General features: G+C 42.1%; 1 protein-coding gene across 1 annotated transcript; it reads left to right on the plus strand.

Moving 5' to 3' along the window:
* Window positions 1-252: 252 nt before the first annotated feature.
* Window positions 253-2858, plus strand: mcl1b (MCL1 apoptosis regulator, BCL2 family member b). The gene is made up of 3 exons (XM_044033843.1): window positions 253-906; window positions 1531-1781; window positions 1947-2858. The coding sequence occupies exons 1-3, from the start codon at window positions 408-410 to the stop codon at window positions 2061-2063; spliced, it is 867 nt and encodes a 288-aa protein (XP_043889778.1). The 5' UTR covers window positions 253-407; the 3' UTR covers window positions 2064-2858.
* Window positions 2859-19750: the final 16892 nt, after the last annotated feature.

Genomic DNA, 19750 nt, shown 5'->3' on the forward strand with positions numbered 1-19750 from the left:
AGATTATTGAAAATATTTAATACATCCAACGTTTTCGTATCAGGAATTTGTTTACTTTGAAAATGTTTAAATTTTTGTCAGTTATTTGACAAAAAGGATTTTGGGCGAGTGACGTAACAAAGCACACTTATGCACAATGGCATAATTGTTTACTTTGAAAATGTTTGCATTGTTATTTTTTCAGTTGTTTGATTCAAAGGCATTGTGGGCGGGGCGATCGTACGTCACTCGCTGCGTGTATATAAAGCTTAACTGCTGCCGTTGGTTCGTAGTGTGGGAGTAGCATTTTGTGGATATGTAAACAGTATTTCAACACTTGCTAGCGTCAAAAACCTACCACCTGAAATTCAACGAAAACAACAACAACAAAGAAGAAGAAACAGAAACTTCCACACTCACCGGCAGACATGAACATCATTCCAGCAACGAAGCGGACCGCCTTGAAGGTTACAACCGGAGTCATGGGCTACTTAATCCTTCCTCAAAATGGAGGCGCAGAGAGAGCGATGGACTACCAAGGAAATGCCTCCTCTCACGTAGCCGTCACCTCTTCCATGGACAATCACCACGGAAATGTTGGCTCCAGCGTTGATAACGCAAAGCGGCCGAAGAACCTGCAAGTCAACACGGCGAACGGGTTCGCGGCCAAGGCCCGCCTGGAGGACAGCAATGTCGACGGTGGCTCTTTGCCGTGCACCCCGGAGATGCAGTCGGACACCGAGCTCCACGTTCCCAGCTGCACAGCAAGCGACCACGTACTGGACACTGACACCAGGCAACTGATCACGCAATTCCTCAGAGACTTTATCTTAATGTCTCCACCTCGGTGGAAGGAAAGTAAAGCGCTAACAACGATGAAGAGAGTCGTGGACGGCGTTTTGGAGAAACACCGATATGCATATAATGGTAAGTTGCTATCTAGCGTAGCTTGTTAGCGCTAGCCAACGGCTGTATCAACGCCATTAAATCCACACAGCAGAATCCATGTTTTTTTTAAAGCAGCAGCGGGGACTTTACCGTCTTTCTCAACCAGTAACCATACAAATTATTGCGTTTACATAGTTTTTTGGAAATCATGGTAAAATGAAATGCTAACTGCAAACTTAACGTTGAAGGCTAATTAAGTTAGCCTGAAGCTTTGCGTTTAACCGTTAGCCGTTAGCATTAGCAGTCAACGTTAAGTTTGCCGTTAGCATTTCATTTTACCATGGGTTTTTCCCCATAAAGCGACATTGAAATTTAGATATAACGACAATCTGCTATTAAAACAGCACTAGGAATATGTAAGTTATGAAAATTCATGTTTTATATAATTCAATGTTTTCGATTGTGTTCTAGTTTTCCATCAAATGAATCCCACAAATCCTTCATTTTATTATTGAAGGAATTGGGGTTTTTTCTATTCATAACCTATAAAGTCATTCTGATTTACCATGTGTCATTTAAGTATGATGTGTTTTAAATAGTTGATATTGATATTTGTGTTTTCTTTACACATTTCTGACCAAAGCCTATTTTATCCCCCCCCAGGCATGATCAACAAACTGTCATTAGACAACGTTGGGGACGATGTGTCTTTTGTCAGTTCTGTAGCCAAGAGCCTCTTTGGAGATGGCACCACAAACTGGGGTCGTATCACCAGCCTGGTGGCTTTCGGGGCTGTGGTTTGTCAGCACTTGAAGGAGAGAGGACAACAGAACGCAGCTGAGCTGGTGGGGCAGGAAATCTCATCGTACCTGCTATGTCACCAGAGAGACTGGCTCCTGAAAAACAATTCCTGGGTGAGTTACTATGACTAATGTCTGAGTGACAGGGTGCAGCAGAAAAAAAAAGAAGTTGCATAACTGCTTTCATTGTGCAATGAAATGGACATGTCTGGTGAAGTCTAGTCTTTTTTGCTATATGACCATCCTAAGTTTCTTTTTGTTTCGTCCTAATTTTTCCAGGATGGCTTTGTAGACTTCTTTCGAGTAGAAGATCCAGAGTCAACACTGAGGAATGCTCTCCTTGGCATTTGTGGAGTTGCTGGAATTGGGGCAACACTGGCCTTTTTAACAAGGTGAATTTGGACACTTTTGACAAATGCTGGATGCTTCTTCTCCTCACAACCTTTTTGTTCTTTCGGTTTGGACTAAAGAAGATGGAAATGAAAGCTTGACTTGAGCTTGATTTATAAGATGGTCACACGTGTTGTGACTTATCTTGTGTTCCCTTCCACCCACACCCTTTAAAATACATACACCTTTTCTTGTTGACATCAAAGGACTGGACTTAGCTGTCAGTAGTCAACTTGCAAACAATTAGGTTTTATCTAATTTACAAAGAATTTTATTTTTTTAATAAATGTAAAAAGATTTATGCAAATGGTAATGGGAAGTCACTTGGCTTTTTTTCTTGATTCTTTTTTTTCCTTTGATTGTGTTTACATTTTCTCAACTATGTAATTCCCTGGCAGTAGGGTGTTATGGCCAGGCAAAAGCAGGATGGGAAGAAAATGTTTTTTTTTTCCAAGTCATACAGCCATGATGCCCATTTCCATAGAGCCCATTCATATCCCCTGGATCATTTGTATGGATGCCTCAAGCACAAGCAGGGAGGGGGATTTGCATGAAGTGTAGCTCTGTTTCCTTGTTAGGAAAATGTTTCATCTGCACTAGGACCACATTCTGGACTATTAAAAAAAAAAAAATGTGAGTCTGTTGGACGAAACAAACAAGGACTGTGAGGTGGAATGCTGCAGATTGGACTGTTCGACTGCACCACAGCTGACAGAAAGCAGTCATTGTAAATAGTTTCAGATCCTATAAGCTAAGTATCTGTAAAGGTTGACTTAATAAAAAAAAGACAAATATAATTCACATGATTTGACCTTTTTGATACTTTTTTTTTTTTTTTTTTAGGGATTGTTTTTCTTGTTTATATTTGATAAGATTTAACAATTTGACCTGGTGCTCTTGTGCTGAAATAAATCACCCTGCACTAAACTTAACTTCACACCTCCTCACTTGGATGTTTATTCACACCACAACGCAAGAGCAAGCAATAGCTGGCGTTTCCTAGAAATTTGATGCTGCGGTGACGCCCCAGCCTTAGCATCGCGCTTTCAGCTGCATCCGCTAGTGCACAGCAATACACCAGCATCAGTAACGTTGTGAAACTAGGGTAAAAAGCAGTTCACGGCGTCCTGAGTTGCAGTTGGTACTTCCTGGGTTGCTAAATATTTCTTCTTGCTGCATAGAAACTGATGACTTAATCAGATAATAGCTTGTTCGTTTGATTTTGTAACTGATGTTTACAGTTGGTGTTAACAGATTCAAGAGGGAATTTGAGTCATTTTGTTTTAGCAATAAACATGTTTGCTATGGTTTTAGTAAGACAACAGCTCCACCCAGAACTAGGCTTTTCTATTAAATATAAGTACTGTAATAACCTATTTCATTTCCAGCCACTAGGAACCAATATCACTCTTGGAGTCCATATCAATCCTTAGGCAGGGGAATCCTTGGTGATGATTTGTGGCTGCGCCCTTGTTTGTGCAGATCCTCCAGTTGTCTTGGGTAACGGGCCAAACACAACCCGCATCAAGGTCTTGGGAGGAAATGGGGCTGAGCCTCTCCATGGTGATGATCCACAGCAGACCTCCGCAGGTCCTCTCCTGCGGCCAACTCTGTGAGTCACCACCCTGGTTACCCCTGCACACTTCAGTGTGAATAACAGACATCCACACAATGGGGACTTTGGCAGTTTCATAGAGCAGTTTCCACCATACACTAGAGGATGGTGAGAAAACACAATGCTAGTGTCTTGGGGTTGGGGAGTTTCTGAACCACCTTGATGGTAGTAACTGGTTAATTAGTGTTTGCATGCATTTTCTCTTTTATCTGACTTACTAATTCAGCAAACCCTTTTTTTTTTTTTCACTTAAATTCCATCTGTATGGAGCAGGTGTTTGCTGTGGATCACATGTCAATGACAAATATTTTGACATGCAAATAGAAGTAGGATTTGGGAACTAAAATTTAGCTACCCACACAGACTAGCTGTGCCAAAGAACTAATGCAGTTAAAGTAATGATGACAGGGCTGCATTTGTGTAAAAGTATCTGTAGGCTATTTCCTGTCATGCTTTTAAATAAAACAAGACTTTCTAGAACAATGTACCTCTGTTTGGCCTGAATAAGATTAGACTGTTGTGGTTTCCTGTTTCCAGCAGGATTACTGCACCATCCATTTAAATATAGATGCATGATGGTGTCTTTAAAAGATAATGCAATGTTTTATTTGGGCCCTTTGAAGTTTTATATTTGTAAAAATGTAAAACAAATATATGCCTTTAATTGTACATTCACCAAATGAAGTATTTAATTTAATAGAAGTTGTATGTCGTCATGTGTTGTCCTCTTTCAACAATCTACACTAGATTGTGAAATGAATGCCACAACAAGAGGGTTATAAAAGGTTATATTGAATCATGAGGTAGTGTGTAAAGCAGGTTAACAAATTTATAGCCAGTGCTAAACAACCAAGCCTTTTCCACAGTGATCTTTTAACATTCTTAAAATTTACTGGGATTGCGGCATTGTTTCAGTGAAATCTAAAAACTCCTGGACAATACGAGGCAAAACTTTCAAATATTCTCCTAAACTTGTTCTCATGTGTACGGGGGGCCTTATTCCTCATATGTGCTATACTTGATATACTTGCATTTATTTGTCAAGAAATCATATGAGCTTGACTTAACCTACAAAGCCTGCAGGTCAGTTCTATAGCACTAAAAATAACATTATAGGGCCGCTGTCAGAATTAAAATGACAGTTTTCATATCTGCTGCTGCAGCTGCTTTTTGTTTTTTTGCTTAAATCGTGTTGTGGTTGAACAAAGTTGTGCGATGCTAACAGTGCAGGAACTAAACTGTGGTGCTTGCAGAAAACCATTCAGCAGGTGAAACACATTCCTGTTGTGGGATAGTTGAAGGTGTGGTGTTTTTTTGCTGCTCTCATACACCTACTCAGTGTAGATTATATGCAGGAAGTGCTCTGCACAGCAAGAACAGGAATGGACTTCAGCTCACTTTTAGTGTCTGCACTAACTTTTATTTATTTTAAACTTACGAAGGAAACTTTTCTCAGGAACCTGCAAGGATAACCTGTTGATACACATTGGTAAAACATTGAATAAAGTGTAACAATTGAGGTATCCTTCAAGTCTTGATAAACCCCACTCTATCATTGTTTATTTTACATTTTTTTCTTTGAAAAGCCGTGTGTGTAAACCGTCATGCTGCAGCTTCATCTGCTCTCTCAGTAACTTGAGCTCAGAGGAAGCCAGTCAGAGCATTGGTCGTGAGCCTTTCCACCTCCCCATAGCAACAGCCCGCCCACATGGCTTTTAAAAAAAGCAACAGTTTCTGGGAAGTCAGCTGACGCACAAGTTTATCTTTAACAGGAACCTTCCTGCCGAAGTTACACGTTAAAAGTCATTGATACGTAGAATTTCGACCCTGAGATGCAAAGATAGGCAGAGGCTGCGCATTATGGAGACATGCCGTGTTGAAAATGATCCAAATTTGAAAGTTTCTTTCATGTCTCACTCAAAACAAAAAAGTACGCAAACTTCACAAGAGTCTCTGGAGTGGCTTCACTGGGGAAGAATTAGAGACCTGCAGCAGTCTGAGCTTCAGAGAGAGGGAGAGAGTCCTTTAATTACACCTCAGCCTGCAGTCTGTGTTCTCCTACTTGAGTATAGAGAAGTTGTTTATGTGTTCGTGCAGACTCTACCCACAAGCGTCTGCCCTTCTCTTCCCTCTGTTTCTGCACAAGTGCTATTGAGCAAAACACATCTGAATGTGTCTCTTCAAGTGTTCGGTCCTGAGCTGCACTCTCCGAGTTTACTTGTCGGCGACGGCACCGACAGGTGTCTGGAAATCCTTTTGTAACTTTGTTCTAATGTGTGAGTCAATCCCCAATTCTTTGTTTTGGAACCAGAACAAAATGTTTCCTCGTCCACGGCCAGAGCTTGAGTTTTCCCTCAGCTGCTCGGCTCAGATAAAGCGGTCACTTAGTTGGCGGTCATGGTCGCGTCCTCTTTAGAGGCACACGTGCAGCTTTGATGTTGATAAGTGTCGATATGTTCTGTTTGCACACCAGGAGGTCAAACTGATGAGCCAGTGAGAGGGAATATAACCATGTCTGCCACAAGCTGATGTTTTGCATATGCAAGTCTGAGAGGGTTTTGAAAATAATATCAAAGGTTCCCAGTGTGTTTGAGAATTAGTGGCATTCAGTGGTGAGACTTACATCTTAAACAGGGGACTCCTCTTGTGTTGTGTCCTGTAAAAGTGCCGAGCTCCGGCTGGTTTGTACATTCAGTTCAGCGTTTGTACAACGTGCTTATATGTAAACATAACAGAGATAAAATTACAGTGCAGGGAGACGCAAACTCCAAATGAGGCATAGCACAACGTTGAAAGAACTAATACAAGTGGTGGCACAGTAATAAAGTTTCATAGAGAGGCTGGAATTAAAAAAGAAAAAAGGATTACAGGCTGAAATAATGCCGCTGCAGTGTGTGAGAGGGGCTGGATGTGGCTCTTGGTGATAAACATACCACATGTTTAGAGATTTAACTTTGTGTTTCTCATGCAAACAACGTCAAAGTTGTCCCTGCACACACTGGTGTCCTCAGTAAGTCACGTGCCAAGTTTGAAGTCCGTCAAGTCACTGCGTTTAACACACCTTGCGTTCATACTGTTGAAAAGTAAGCAAAAGACTAAGACTCTTGCCTAAGCAACAATAACAAGACTTAGTTTAGGGCTATAAACACGTGACAGTTTTTATTTATACTGTTAGGGCCGGGCAATAACTCAGTAGCGATGAATAATCTGTGCTTATTGTTGTCTTTCGATATCGACAAAGCAAAGGTTCATTGGGCAAACACACCCTGAGATGTAACACATCACATTCTAACATGTTATTGCACTACTTCAAATGTTAAATGTCACATACTGGAGCTTTAAAGCAGAATTCCTACTCTCATACGTGGTGAGGAAAAAAAAGCCTTTTCAAATGGGCCCGTGAGCTGGTTCCCGGTGAACAGTATTGTGTATTGTTATGAGGCCTGCGCTTGAAAACAATAGCTTTAAATAGAAACATAAAAATAGTCGCGGATCATAGGTTCAAAGGTCGCTCATTCGTCAGACATTAAGCTCCGCGTGGCTCTGTGCGGTTCTTCACAGATCCGTGTGAATCCACTGGGCGATTGTGTCATGTTGTATTCTCGGCGGCGTCATCCCACACTCTGAACATTCATTCTCTGACCGATGACCAGCGCTGCACTATTAATAGATGGCTTAGCCGCGTTGGCAGTTGTCGGGCAGGCTGTCCTCTTATCGTCGCTCGCTGCACCCTCCAGTTGCTGATCTTTTTTTGTGTTTCTGTTTATGGTGAATAAGTATTGATTGCACAATTTAAGGAGTCAAACTTAAGTAGTTAGTCTTGTTTTAACCTAGTCGGTGCATATCAGTGTTCTGGCTGCTGAATGCTTTGGGGGAGCGCCCCCTGTAGTTTCGGAGGACATATTTTCAACGTTCATCCGTCCGTTGTGCACCTGTTTATCTTCACTGTGCTTTTGTTTTTCAACAGAGCCGGCGGACACGAAGCGCGGCGCCTTGTCCATGCCGGTAAGCGTTCGCTTTTCAGCACTCGCCACTGGTGTGTGGCCCCTCACTCGGTCAGACAGTCGCTCTGCCATAATGAACGTCTAAAATAACGCTATCACTGCCTTGATCTTACAGCCAGTACCGGCGTGCCGCGCGTCTTGCGAGACCTAACGAGACTTCAACGAGTCCTCCTGATTCACCTCCTCTGGGTCGGCCCTGATCTTGCAAGGTTGGTTTTTATGCTAACAGACGGTATGAAGGTGTGGAAACCAATTTTACCCGTCACAATGACTCCAGAAGATGTTAATTATGGTAAAAAAAAAAGAATATACATAAATATACATTTAAAGCATCTCAACTATAGCTTGGCAACCACCTGCAGATTTAAGGGACTGATCTTCAGTTGTCTACGTTACCCACCAAGCAGGCATTTGTTTTCATTTTCGGCAGACACACACACACACACACACAAAGAGAATCAGAAAGTGAAAGAGAACCAGTGTGAACACAGGCGGTTTTATTTGGTGTCACTTTAGTTCCGTTGCACTTTTTGTTCAATAATTAGATTATGAAAATAATCCTCGAATGCAGCCCTAATGACGTTGTGTGATAATTTTTTAACAATCACAATCACAAGTTGTTGACTCTGTCTGCCTCCGCTCCTGCCTTGGTGAGACGCAACAGTGGATATTATGGTTTGCTTATGTCGCAGAGTCACTGTGGCTTCTGTGCTACGGCGGCTACGTGTCTTTGCTCAAGCAGAAGTTGTTGCGACACACAGTGTTCTCTGCACACACAGTGTTCTCTGCTGGAGGCCGTCCATGCTTTTGTTTTGAAAGTGCAGTGAAGTCACTGCAGGCCAATGTTCTGTCTGAAAGGGGGCGGCGACGTTCCCACAGATATTCCTGAGCTTATTACAGGAGGGAAGGAAGTCACACAAGAATAAATAACCCAGTCGAGCAGTGTAGTGTACACATGGCACTCCTAAAATTGTCATGTGCAGTTATTTATTTGTTCTATTATGCCATCAGGGTTTTTTTTTTAATTCTTTCTCTTCACTTCCTTTATTGAATTAAAGTCTTCCTTCCTTTTCCAGTAAGTGGAGAATTAATTATTGATGACATAACTGACAGTAATCTTTAACTGTATTTAGTTGAATACAACAAAATATCTTTAACCCTAAGCCTCAAAATGTCCGTCTGGACTTTTTTTTGTCGCTTATTTTAACCATAAAAGGACCAGAGATTGTCCCGTAACTCAGTGCCTTTGCCCATTTTCACCCAGAATAACTGTCTTTCTTCATAATCTGGCAGTTATGTTAAAAGAGTTGTACATGAACACCAGTTTTTGTCTCGATGTCCAAAAGACAAAGGCTCTGACGTGCAACTTCTCAGCTTTCAAAAACTGCTGCAATTTCTTTTTTCACAAACAAAAATGTAAAAACACAGACAGATATTTGAGGTCTTTAGCTCGAACAGGTTTGGCACAACGTGAATTGACAACTCAAGCTGTTTGGTCTCTTGAGCTTTCTCAGATCTTTTGCTCCTCACAGCCTCCAACATGCAGGACTGTTTTTCAAAAAAAATAAAAAAAAAATGAACAGATGTTTACCGTCGTCAAGCTGAAACACATATCTGACAGCTATTGAACCAATTCTCACCATTTCTTTGTTTAACTCGTTACGTCGCTCATGTACGGCAGCGGTGTCGTGTGCAAGTAGCAATAACTGAGCAGAAGTCACAAAATGAGACGTTTTTCTTGTAATTTTGTCGTACAAAAGTGTGTGATAATGAACTTTGAACTGTGACAAAATGTCACAAATTCAGTCCGGTGTGTTTATAGAGTTGGTGGAAATGAAATGTTGTGCTGAAAAGATCTGGTTCTGTATAAAACCTGATTATGACACATTTGAGGAAAAACACAAATGTGAATCCAGCAGATTTTTGAAATTGGATGACTTTTTTATTTTTTTTTGTGCATCTTCTGTTGGTGACACAGTTCCCCCAGCAACTCCAGTGCTACGAAACTGGGTGACAAACATTATGAGAAGTAGGCCACAAGTTTCCTTTATCACCCCTGAACTTGCGTGAACTGTGACGGAAGACGGCGCCTCCTGCGTCGCGTTTCAGCTGCGAGGCGTCGCTCTCTCTGTTGACTCGTGGTATGTCGGGGGGGGGTCAATATTGTAACAGGTCTGGGCTTGTTTGACCCCAGTGCTCCCAGGTGTGGCGGTGTTGTTATGTCTGGATATCAGGTCAGTCGGTCAGTGTCAGTTACACCTTCGCCTCCTCAACTTCACCTCCGCCGTCTTTCCCTTTGTCTGGAAGCCACATGTTTACCCAGCATCGATGGAGTTTGTGTTGACGTCTCATGCTTCCAACACTCGGGTCCAAAGGCTATTGAACTCTGAATGAGTGGCTCTGTGCCCCCCCCCAACAAAAAAAGAAAAAAGAAGAAGAAGACATGGTCATCCTTTTATGCACTTGGAGAGTGCGTGTGCGCAATTCATATGACCGATGATCATTTCGTCACGGCCAGCGAGCAGTCATGCGTCTTCGGGATCACATGCTTTTCCGTCGCAGCACTGGCTGAATGGATGAGGTTGTTTAAAATTCCTTGTTTGGGCTGGAATAAAGATAACTTTAGGACATGACCTCATCATGTGTGGGGGATAATTATAGAGCCCCTCTTCCTCCTCTCGTCTGAAGCTGGGATCAGCACTTGGTGAGCAAAAAAAATAAATCAACATGTGTCCAAGTCCCCTGTGTCTGGATCGAAATTTACAACATAAGCAAAGCCACACATTTTAGGTGGCCGAGGAAAACTCGCTGTCATGCGGAGGACAAACATCATGAGTCATATCCTAATGTCTGCACGTCAGAGAACTTGACTCACGATGGCTGAATATGTTCCAGTCCTGGATGTGACTGATTTAGGCTGAGGCATGAATAAACCTGGTTTCAGACAAACACAAAGAAGAGGTTACTTCTCCATTTCATGATGTTTGCAACATAAGAAGTAGTTACTCTCAGTTGTGAAGGCCGTAATAATATTAATAACTTTATTTGTATAGCGCTTTTCAAAACAGTGGTTTCCACTGAATAAAACAAGACAGTACAGAGATGAAATGGTAAAACTCAGGCTAATAAAAGCAGTCAAATTGCATTGTAACAACCATAATTGTAGGTAAAGGTAAAGGAAAACCTACTATAGTCTAAAAAAGAGAGTGCAGATTACTTTGAGTTGTCCTTTTTCTAGAAAAACAACAAAACAGCAAGGAAGGATTCTCAAAATCTTATGTATTGTAACTTTGACATCAACTTGATCACCACCTAACATCAGGTGACAGTTCTGAGGAGATGAAGATAAGAAGATATGTACACCGGAACTGGTTTACAAGTTACAAGAAAACTTGCTGTTGTCTCAAAAAAACAAGTTCAATCAGTAGACGTAATGAACGTTCACAACATATTGATCTTGTCAACGTGATTTAATCACAGGCAGAAAGGACTCACACTCAGGACCGGTCCTCTGCAAAGATACATTTATTGACGTTTTCCGGCATTTAGTTCCAATAAAGCAGCTGTCGACCCACGTTGTCATCATGCAAGAGGCCGGAACAGAGAAAACTAGTGTTGGCGAGTTGTGTTTGTCTTAAAGCAGAGATTTTATGGATGTTTGGACGGGCCCCCGACTCAGTGACGACTGTAGCAACGCAGCGAAACACAGCAGCACAAACATCCCCGCGTCCAATTACATGCGGCGCAGCCAAAGTTAACACGAAAACACTTCAGAAATCAAGGTGACAAGTCAGGTCGCTGCTAAAGAGAAAGAGGAATTCATTACATTGGACGCATTTATTCGAAATGTCCCTGAATTTTAGGGGAGTTTCAGGTTCTGAGTTCTAGGGGAAGATTTCTGTGGTCGGGGAAGTTCTTGCGTTTTGGTGCAGTTGTGCCATGTAGCAACCCAACATCAGGAGACTTTGCCATATTTAGTTAATAAAACCCTGTAATGCTGATAGAGAAAGAGGGCGAGAGCAGGACTGTGTTTGTGACCGCATGCCGTTAAACTGTGACCACTCGCTTAGGGTTGTTAACTTCGTCACTATGAAATAAGGGACAAAAGGTGACAAGTTTTGGTTTTGTGTGAATATGCAGTGTATTGTTTTAAGGCATTTGTCATAATGATAGCAGTTTTGCAGAGGAATAAAATAGCAGTGACTCAGAATGTGCACCGTCCGCACATTCTTTTTAACTTACCTTAATTTGTTGGAGCTGCACAGTCTCTTCCTTTTCGCAGGTTTATCCATTGTAGTTAAATTTGGATGATTTTGCGTGTTTACTTACAGTACACTGATCATGTGCGACTGATGCGGGACTCAAATCAAGCCGAACAGTGCCGAACTGTAGATAAGTTAAAACTACTTGGGTTCATCTCCAACAACTACAGAAGTCTGGTGTAAAGTCACTAGTCACTCGTGACTCCGCCCACGTTGAGTAGGTACTTTTTGGCACTAGAGGTGCAACCTAATCGTGCTGTGCCGTGCCGTGGCGAGACGAGTACAGCCGGTGGAAATACGCCAATGGCCATCACACCGTGATTGGACGATGACGGGTGTCGTCGATGATCCTCAAGTGTCGTGATCAGCACTGCTGCTGTTGTTGTTGTATTATTCAGTGGTTAGATCAGCGTAGCAGTGAATAAAAGCGACAAATAAATTAGGCCCAATATGGGACGTCCCGGCTTCTGCCGCTTTGTTTTGGGGAATTAAATTGGGAAAATGTAATTTCTCTACATGTTTGTTAAGTGATAGCACACTCAAATGTCGTCTTTTTGCGTCGGTATGGACGTGTACCCAATACTTCCTCTAGAGGGCAGTGCCGAGTACCAAGTTGCGGGCATCAACAAACATTGGCGACCATTGAAGAGGTTAGTTTTGCTGCGAAATAGACAGAAACGCATGCTGATTGCACGGCGGCGGGAATGTAAGACCGCTAAATGCACGTCGTCCCATGAACGGGTCATCTTACCCATTGGCGACGCCGATGAGCGAGAGAGGTTAATAAGTGGCATTTTCAATATTTACCTACGTCACCAACGCACCAGTGAGTGAGGCCGAGCACCGGCCGCTCACTCTCCGCTTTCCACGTCATCTCTTCTTTGAAAATTTCCACAAATTTTAAAAACCCGTCGATTCGTTGTTTTCCTGACTGCATGGACTTCATACTGCCCCAGCGGTTTCAGGTGGTGTTGCTCCGATTTGTCCTTCTTCGTAAGCCCCCCGGTGTCAGCTGGGATTGGCTCTATAGCGACCCCGCGACCCTCGTGTGGAGGACAAAGCGGTAGACCACGAATGAACGGATGAACAATCTATCGGTTATATACACAGGATCAGGATATCGGCCACTCTGCAGCCTGTGTGGGGGATTAAATGGTGGCGGTCAAGTGTCTCGCTCGGGGGCACAACAGCAATAGATAGTGATATGAAAGAACACGACATGCCCTCTGTCCAGATTGTCACCTGACACTCGGCACAAACTGTTCTGGCTTGTGGCGAGTGTAATCTGCAGACAATGAAAACGACCTGGTGTCGGAGTCTTCGGTGTAGTTACCAGCTCTGATTAATGTTTTACCAAGCGGATGAAATTACTGGTTTCAATGTTTCCCCTGTTCCATGCCAGCCGCGGATTGCACCTACACTCAAGATAAAAGCAGCACAAAGCACTAATTAGGGACTTTTCTATAAGCGTTGCTATTGTTTTGTCTCTCTTAAGGTTTTTTCTGTGAATTTGGGTCAGGGCTGTAGACTTTCATCCTCCCCCATGGGTGACGACTGGAAGGATTACAGCACAGACAAAATAAGAGCTCAGCTGATAACCAAACACACAAAGAGCCCTCACCAGCTCCAGCCACAGACTTGTTTGGCATGACAAAGAAAAGGTTTCCGGCCGCGTTGCCATATGAATATACAATCCTCTCAAATTCTTAATGGATTTTCAGGAGTTATTATAAATATTTGCGCTTATTTGTTCTTCCAGCTTAATCCAATGTTTCGGACATTAAATCCTCCCCTACTAGAATTCAATCAAAGTTGTGCTTAAGCCACAAAGAGGCATGGACGTTGACAAAAGGTCAGATGCGCTTCCTGATATGCACTCCTTTGTGCAACACGGAAAAAGGTTTTTAATATTACTCTAAAAAATGGTAAATGGTCTGTATTTATAGCGCTTTGACATATACAGTGCCTGACAAAAGTCTTGTCACTTATCCATTTTGTAGAAAAAACAGCTCATAACCTACCTTTAAATTAATCCATTGGTTTTAGAAATGGCTCATATGAAAGCTAAAACCCTCCCAAATCATGTTCAATATACTAAAATAAATTTGCTTCACTGAAGAAAGATTGATCATTTAATGAACACAGAAAGGTCAGATTTTGGCAAGACAAAAGTTTTGTCGCCTACAGAGAGTAATGTGAAAATGTAACAAATAATTTACTTCAAATACAAAAATATGCTGCATAACATCAGCAAATTAAGCAGTGGTGCTGTGAGATCCATATTTAATATCTTGTATGACTTCCATGAGCTTGAAGGACTGCATCCATGCGGTTCGATAATGATTCATGCAAGTCATCAGGAATAGCAAAGAAAGCAGTCTTACATGCCTCCCAGAGTTCATCAAGATTCTTTGGTATTGTCTTCCATGCTTCCTCTTTCATTCTACCCCAGACATGCTCAATGATGTTCATGTCTGGTGACTGGGCTGGCCAGTCCTGGAGCACCTTGATCTTCATCGCCTTGAGGAACTTTGATGTAGAGGTGGAAGTATGCGATGGGGGACCATCCTGCTGCAAAATTTTTTCTTTTATGTTTGGGAATGTAAGAGGTAGCTAATACTTCTTGAAATTTTAGGCTATTGATATTGCCTTCCACCCTGCAAATCTCTCACACACCCCTTTACTGGATGTAACCCCAGACCATGATTTTTCCACCACCAAACGTAACTGTTTTCTGGGTGAATCTCGGATCTATGCGGGCTCTACTAGGTCTCCTGCAATATTTGCGGCGGCTGTGATGTAATTCAACTGAAGATTCATCTGAGAAATCCAACTTCTGCCACTTTTCCAGCGTCCATCCTTTTAGCAGGCTGTGGGCCTTGGCAAATGCCACACGTTTTTTTAATTGCCTTTTGTTTAGTGCTGGTTTCTGGGCACGGAGGCCATTTCGAGACAGAATTCTACAAACTGTTCTGGTTGACATGGGGACTTGAGGTGACCAGGCCTGGTGAAGCTCTGCTGCAGTGGAAAAGGGGCTGGCCTTGGATTTTCGAGCAGTTGTCTTGCAGGGTCTGCCGGACCTGGGCTTGTCAAAAACATCTCCAGTCTCTTCTAATCTTTTTCTTACACTTTGTATTTGACGCTGAGACACATTGAAGGTGTCAGCCACCTCAGCAGTGGATCTGGTCTTCAGCCTCTTGATAATCAATGCTTTGGTCTCAGGGTGAATCTTAGGCATGTTGTCAGAGGTCAAGTTGCAGTTGAAGTGAATGTCTGATGTGATGGGGTTCTTTTTATACACACCCGCTAATTGATTGATCAATTATTGATCACAGGAGAGGCTGTAATCTAGGATTGGGTGCATCATATGACAAGGCGACAAGACTTTTGTCTTTGCAAAAACTGACTCAGTGGGCTTTACCAAGCTGTGAACGTTAGAATGCTTTTCAGAAGTTTCATTTGGCACCAAAACATTACTTCAAAAACTGTTGGGATTAAAATGAGCCATTTCTTGTAAAAAAAATTGATTAGACATATATTTAAGGGTCACTTAAGGTCAACTTGTACCCAGGCGACAAGACTTTTGTCAGGGACTGTATACATATATAGCATTTGGTGTCATGTCAAGGAAAGCTTGGCTGATTTTTGTCCAGGTGAAAGCCGTTAAAAACAAAGAAGATACTAAAGATGAACAAATACATGGTTAAAAGTAACGGAACACTGAAATTCAGACTGGACATTAAATCTATTAAAAAAGTAGGACTACAATCTACTTAAATAAATAAAAAAAACAAAACATAATTAGACGATTGAGATAAGTGGATGCGTAAAAACCAGTGAAACAAATGAAACAAATGCGCAATTTACTGAAAGACGGACAAGCGTGCTCTATTTTATTGAGATTCATCGACATTCCGCTAAAACACAGACTTTAAAACATACATAATATTTCCTTTAATCAGCGTGGAGTGAATCAAAAGAGTTAACTGTTCACGAATAGACTCTTTGATTTCCTCATACCTGTTAAAGGTGTAAATGGAACAGGAAAACTCAGTGTGACTATTAAAATAAAGGCCTTTTTCCTTTTATTTTATTTTAGATAGTCATGTATCCTCTGTGAACTGTTAGGGAATGATCACACATGGGTAAGGGGGTGAGGTCAGATATTTACCTCTGTTGTCGTATTTTCTTTTAAATGAAGTTTATCAAGGCTTTAAATCAGACCAACAGGGCAAGTGCGGGATCAAAATCCCTGTGAAATGACTGCGTGGGTGTTGTGATTGTAATGTTTAGTGCATGTAGAGCAATAATGATGGCTCCGGTTTCAGTGAACAAATTACATGACATGCTTTCAGATATGTGTGCAAGTGAAATCCTCTGTAAATGGGAAAAAATAATCTCTTTTTTTATGTTTTATTGGTGTAACATAAGCATGTCACACAGTGTTACTGTATTTTTTTTTATAGAGTAAAATCTGTCCGAGGCTTAAAACTTTGGATAAAATATCAAATTTGTAATATCTTTTAGTAATTGTGAGTCAAGCTTTCAGACAATATTTACTTTGTATTACATTTAAAATGCACAAGACACCATGAGGGGAATAAATATATATGTAAACGTCTAACTTGTTCCCCTTTCGCCTCAAAATCCTGTCCCGCCGCTGCCACCACGACACGCACACTAATGATTAAATTGCAGCCTTTGCCAATTGCTAACTACGTCGTTTCAAATTACCATTAATTGTTCATCCCTTGGTGCGTACTGTATGTTTAGTCTCGGGCCAGCGGGGCCACACAGTGTGTCATGTAACCCGAGCGTCTTTGTGTAGATGCAGCCGTTTGTAATTCATTATTTGTTCATCAACAGAGGTGTTTCCAGGGAGTTTGGGGGCCCAGGCAACAGGGACGGGGACGGGAGGGGGACTGGGGGGTGTGCAACTAAACATTTTTCTACTTCCACGTATTTGACGTCACTACTTAATACGGTATCTTCCTCCTCGTGTCGAGAAATTGTCATTGTCCTTGTGTGTACTCAACATCAAGACGTTGCCTTGCTGTTTCTCCTCTGTCACAACGCCCATGCACGTCAGTGAGCCAAGGGGTATAATATCACAAATATTTATTTAGTATCAACTAGAGCGCCAACTGACTGTCTATTTTTAAAGTTGCACTTGTCGCAGACGATTAAAAATGCTTATAAAGCGAGATCGGATTATCTCTCAAACCTGTTTGAGTTCAAAATATACAACCTGGTACCTGGTACTTCTTTTAGTGTCTGGTCTGGTGAGGTTCCAAGCGAGCTGAGCCGATACTAAATGTGACGTCAACAGACTGCCGGCCACTGAACTATCCCGACCTGTAGATCGGTTAAAAAAACCCTGAAAACATGCGTTAATTTTCAAAGGAAATGTCTAAAAATCTCAATATTTAACAGAGGAGTCTCATGTATTTTAGTGAAAGCACTGCTGAAAGCCGGCAATCGTGATCTGGTACCCCAGGGGAAGCGTTCCAAACAATGGAACCGGTAAGGGGTTATTTGGGTACTATTCCTAATAGAAACGCAAAAAAAATACATACCGTGCCAAACCAAACCGTTCCACTCAGTAGAATGAATCCCACTCTTCTGTATTTTTGCACAACAAAACTGTTTACAGTTGGAAAAAAAAAAAAGAGGAAAACAAGTTTTCATGTGACCATCACAAACAGATGACTGGCATCAGAAAATAGTTTAGTTTTCTGATGCCAGTCACAAGTTCTAGACAGGAAATGGATCACACAATACATCGTTATCATTCAGCCTCAGACCGCAGCAAACCCCAGAGTCAAGTTTGCATCGTCACCACAGCTGGAAACTGGAAAATGAAGCTAAACGGGACGAACTGAGAGAACAAACTACTGCAGTGTTTGAGACTTTATTCTGACAGAGGAATGTTTTTTATTTTGTGATGAGCAAATTAATATTATAGCAGTAAGAGTGAGGCTTTGTTGTCTCAAGGTTCTAACTGTAGTCTACTGTATATGCTGATATGTCCCGAGGCAAGACGCGTTCCCGAGTTGCTTCTGGTGGCTGCGCACGCTGGCACGACGTGAATCAGAGCGTGGACACCTGAGCCGAGTCTGTCTAGACGTCATGTGGCAGTTTTAATCTCTTCGTGGAGTCAAATAGAATGAATTCAAGAGGCATTTTTTGAAAGCTCTATTGACAACATGGTGTAAACGTTTACTAAATAGATTCATAACAAGTAAAAATGAGTCATATTAAGTACAAAGTGATCAGTGATTGATTCTGAAACAAAGGCAAACAACCACCTACTTGAGGCCTGGTTCACACCGGATGTGTCGCGCGTGCATCTCTGCTGTGCTTCAGCACGAGTGCATGATCACACTGCATCTCAGATGAGTCTACTTTTGAGTTTTGGGCCTTTTTCCCCGGCTTATTTGGGACACGTGGCGTTGGCTTGCAGTTTTCAGCAGAGATAAGACATGATAGCGATATCGACGATTCTGCCAGCGTGATTACGCCGTAGCCCACATAAAACTGACACCTCTCACTGCAGTTTCAGGCGTCGAGGCGTGAATCTGTGCCTCTCTCTGCGTGTCTGAGTAAACAAAAACCATGTGACTGAGTTTTTCCTGTCGCAGAACAGTCAGAAAGCGGAGTCATCGTCACATTTGTGGCCTGGCGAGACCAGCGGGACGTGGGGGGGGGAATGCAAGCACGCGCCGCACATCCAGTGACGGGTTCAGGACGCGTGTTGGGTTCGGTCAATAATAGTGTGACAGATGATGCCTTATATGAATGTGTGTGTTAATGGATGAACTGTAAAGCACTTTGAGTGGACATCAAGGCTCGAAAAGCCCTGATATACAAGTCATTTACCATGTCCTGTCCTTGTGCTGAGCTACGCTAATGGCTCAAACTATTTATTCTGCACAAATGAGAGTGGGATGAAGTGAAACACGTTCAGTATGAACTGCTTAACCAACATCGTCTCTCTTTAAAGGCTCAAATGAGCCGAGGACCACGATAAACACTTAACTTACATTTTCCACCTTTTATCTGCAAACGCTGTCGCTAATAGCGCTGCTCAAAACACAGCGGAGGATGTTCTGAACGCCCCGCTCAGAATATCAACTCCTACATGACACCGACAAAGGAAACTCTCTTACAAGTGTGTGCGTGTGTCGGAAATACCTACTCATGACTGCAGCTAAATGGAATTAACCCCCCCCCTCGCCGACTCCCTCCACACACACACACACACACACACACACACACACACACACACACACACACACACACGCACGCACGCACGCCCCGAAAATAAACCACACACAGTCATACAAACTTCAAGGACACAGGAAGACAATATCACACCTCACTCAGGACTCTGAGGCTATTTCTGAGCTTTATGACCGAAGAACAAGTGTTCACACCATGCCACAGCGCCCCGCCGGAACTGTTCACTAAGTTGTAGCAATAAAACAGTTAATTGATTATTAACCAATTAATAAAACTGCAGATATTGTGCAGATGTAGATGTGAATTTTGCAGCTTCTCCCATGTCAATATTTTCTGTTTTCTCTTTCCCCACGTATAACAAAGAAATCAGCAAAACTGACATTTTTTGTGTGTGTTTGCAACTGTTTGTTGTTATTTTGTAGCAATTTTTTTATTGTTATCTTCACTTTCCTCACTTATCTCACAAAATGATCTGCTAGTGCAGCAAGAAAATGTTGTTTCAAATGCCTTGAAACGAGTCAAATGATCCAAAGTCCAAAAGAGATGCTGTGATTAGATGGAATTCACGTC

Source organism: Solea senegalensis, linkage group LG9, assembly GCF_019176455.1.
Source record: "Solea senegalensis isolate Sse05_10M linkage group LG9, IFAPA_SoseM_1, whole genome shotgun sequence".
NCBI classification, from domain to species: domain Eukaryota; kingdom Metazoa; phylum Chordata; class Actinopteri; order Pleuronectiformes; family Soleidae; genus Solea; species Solea senegalensis.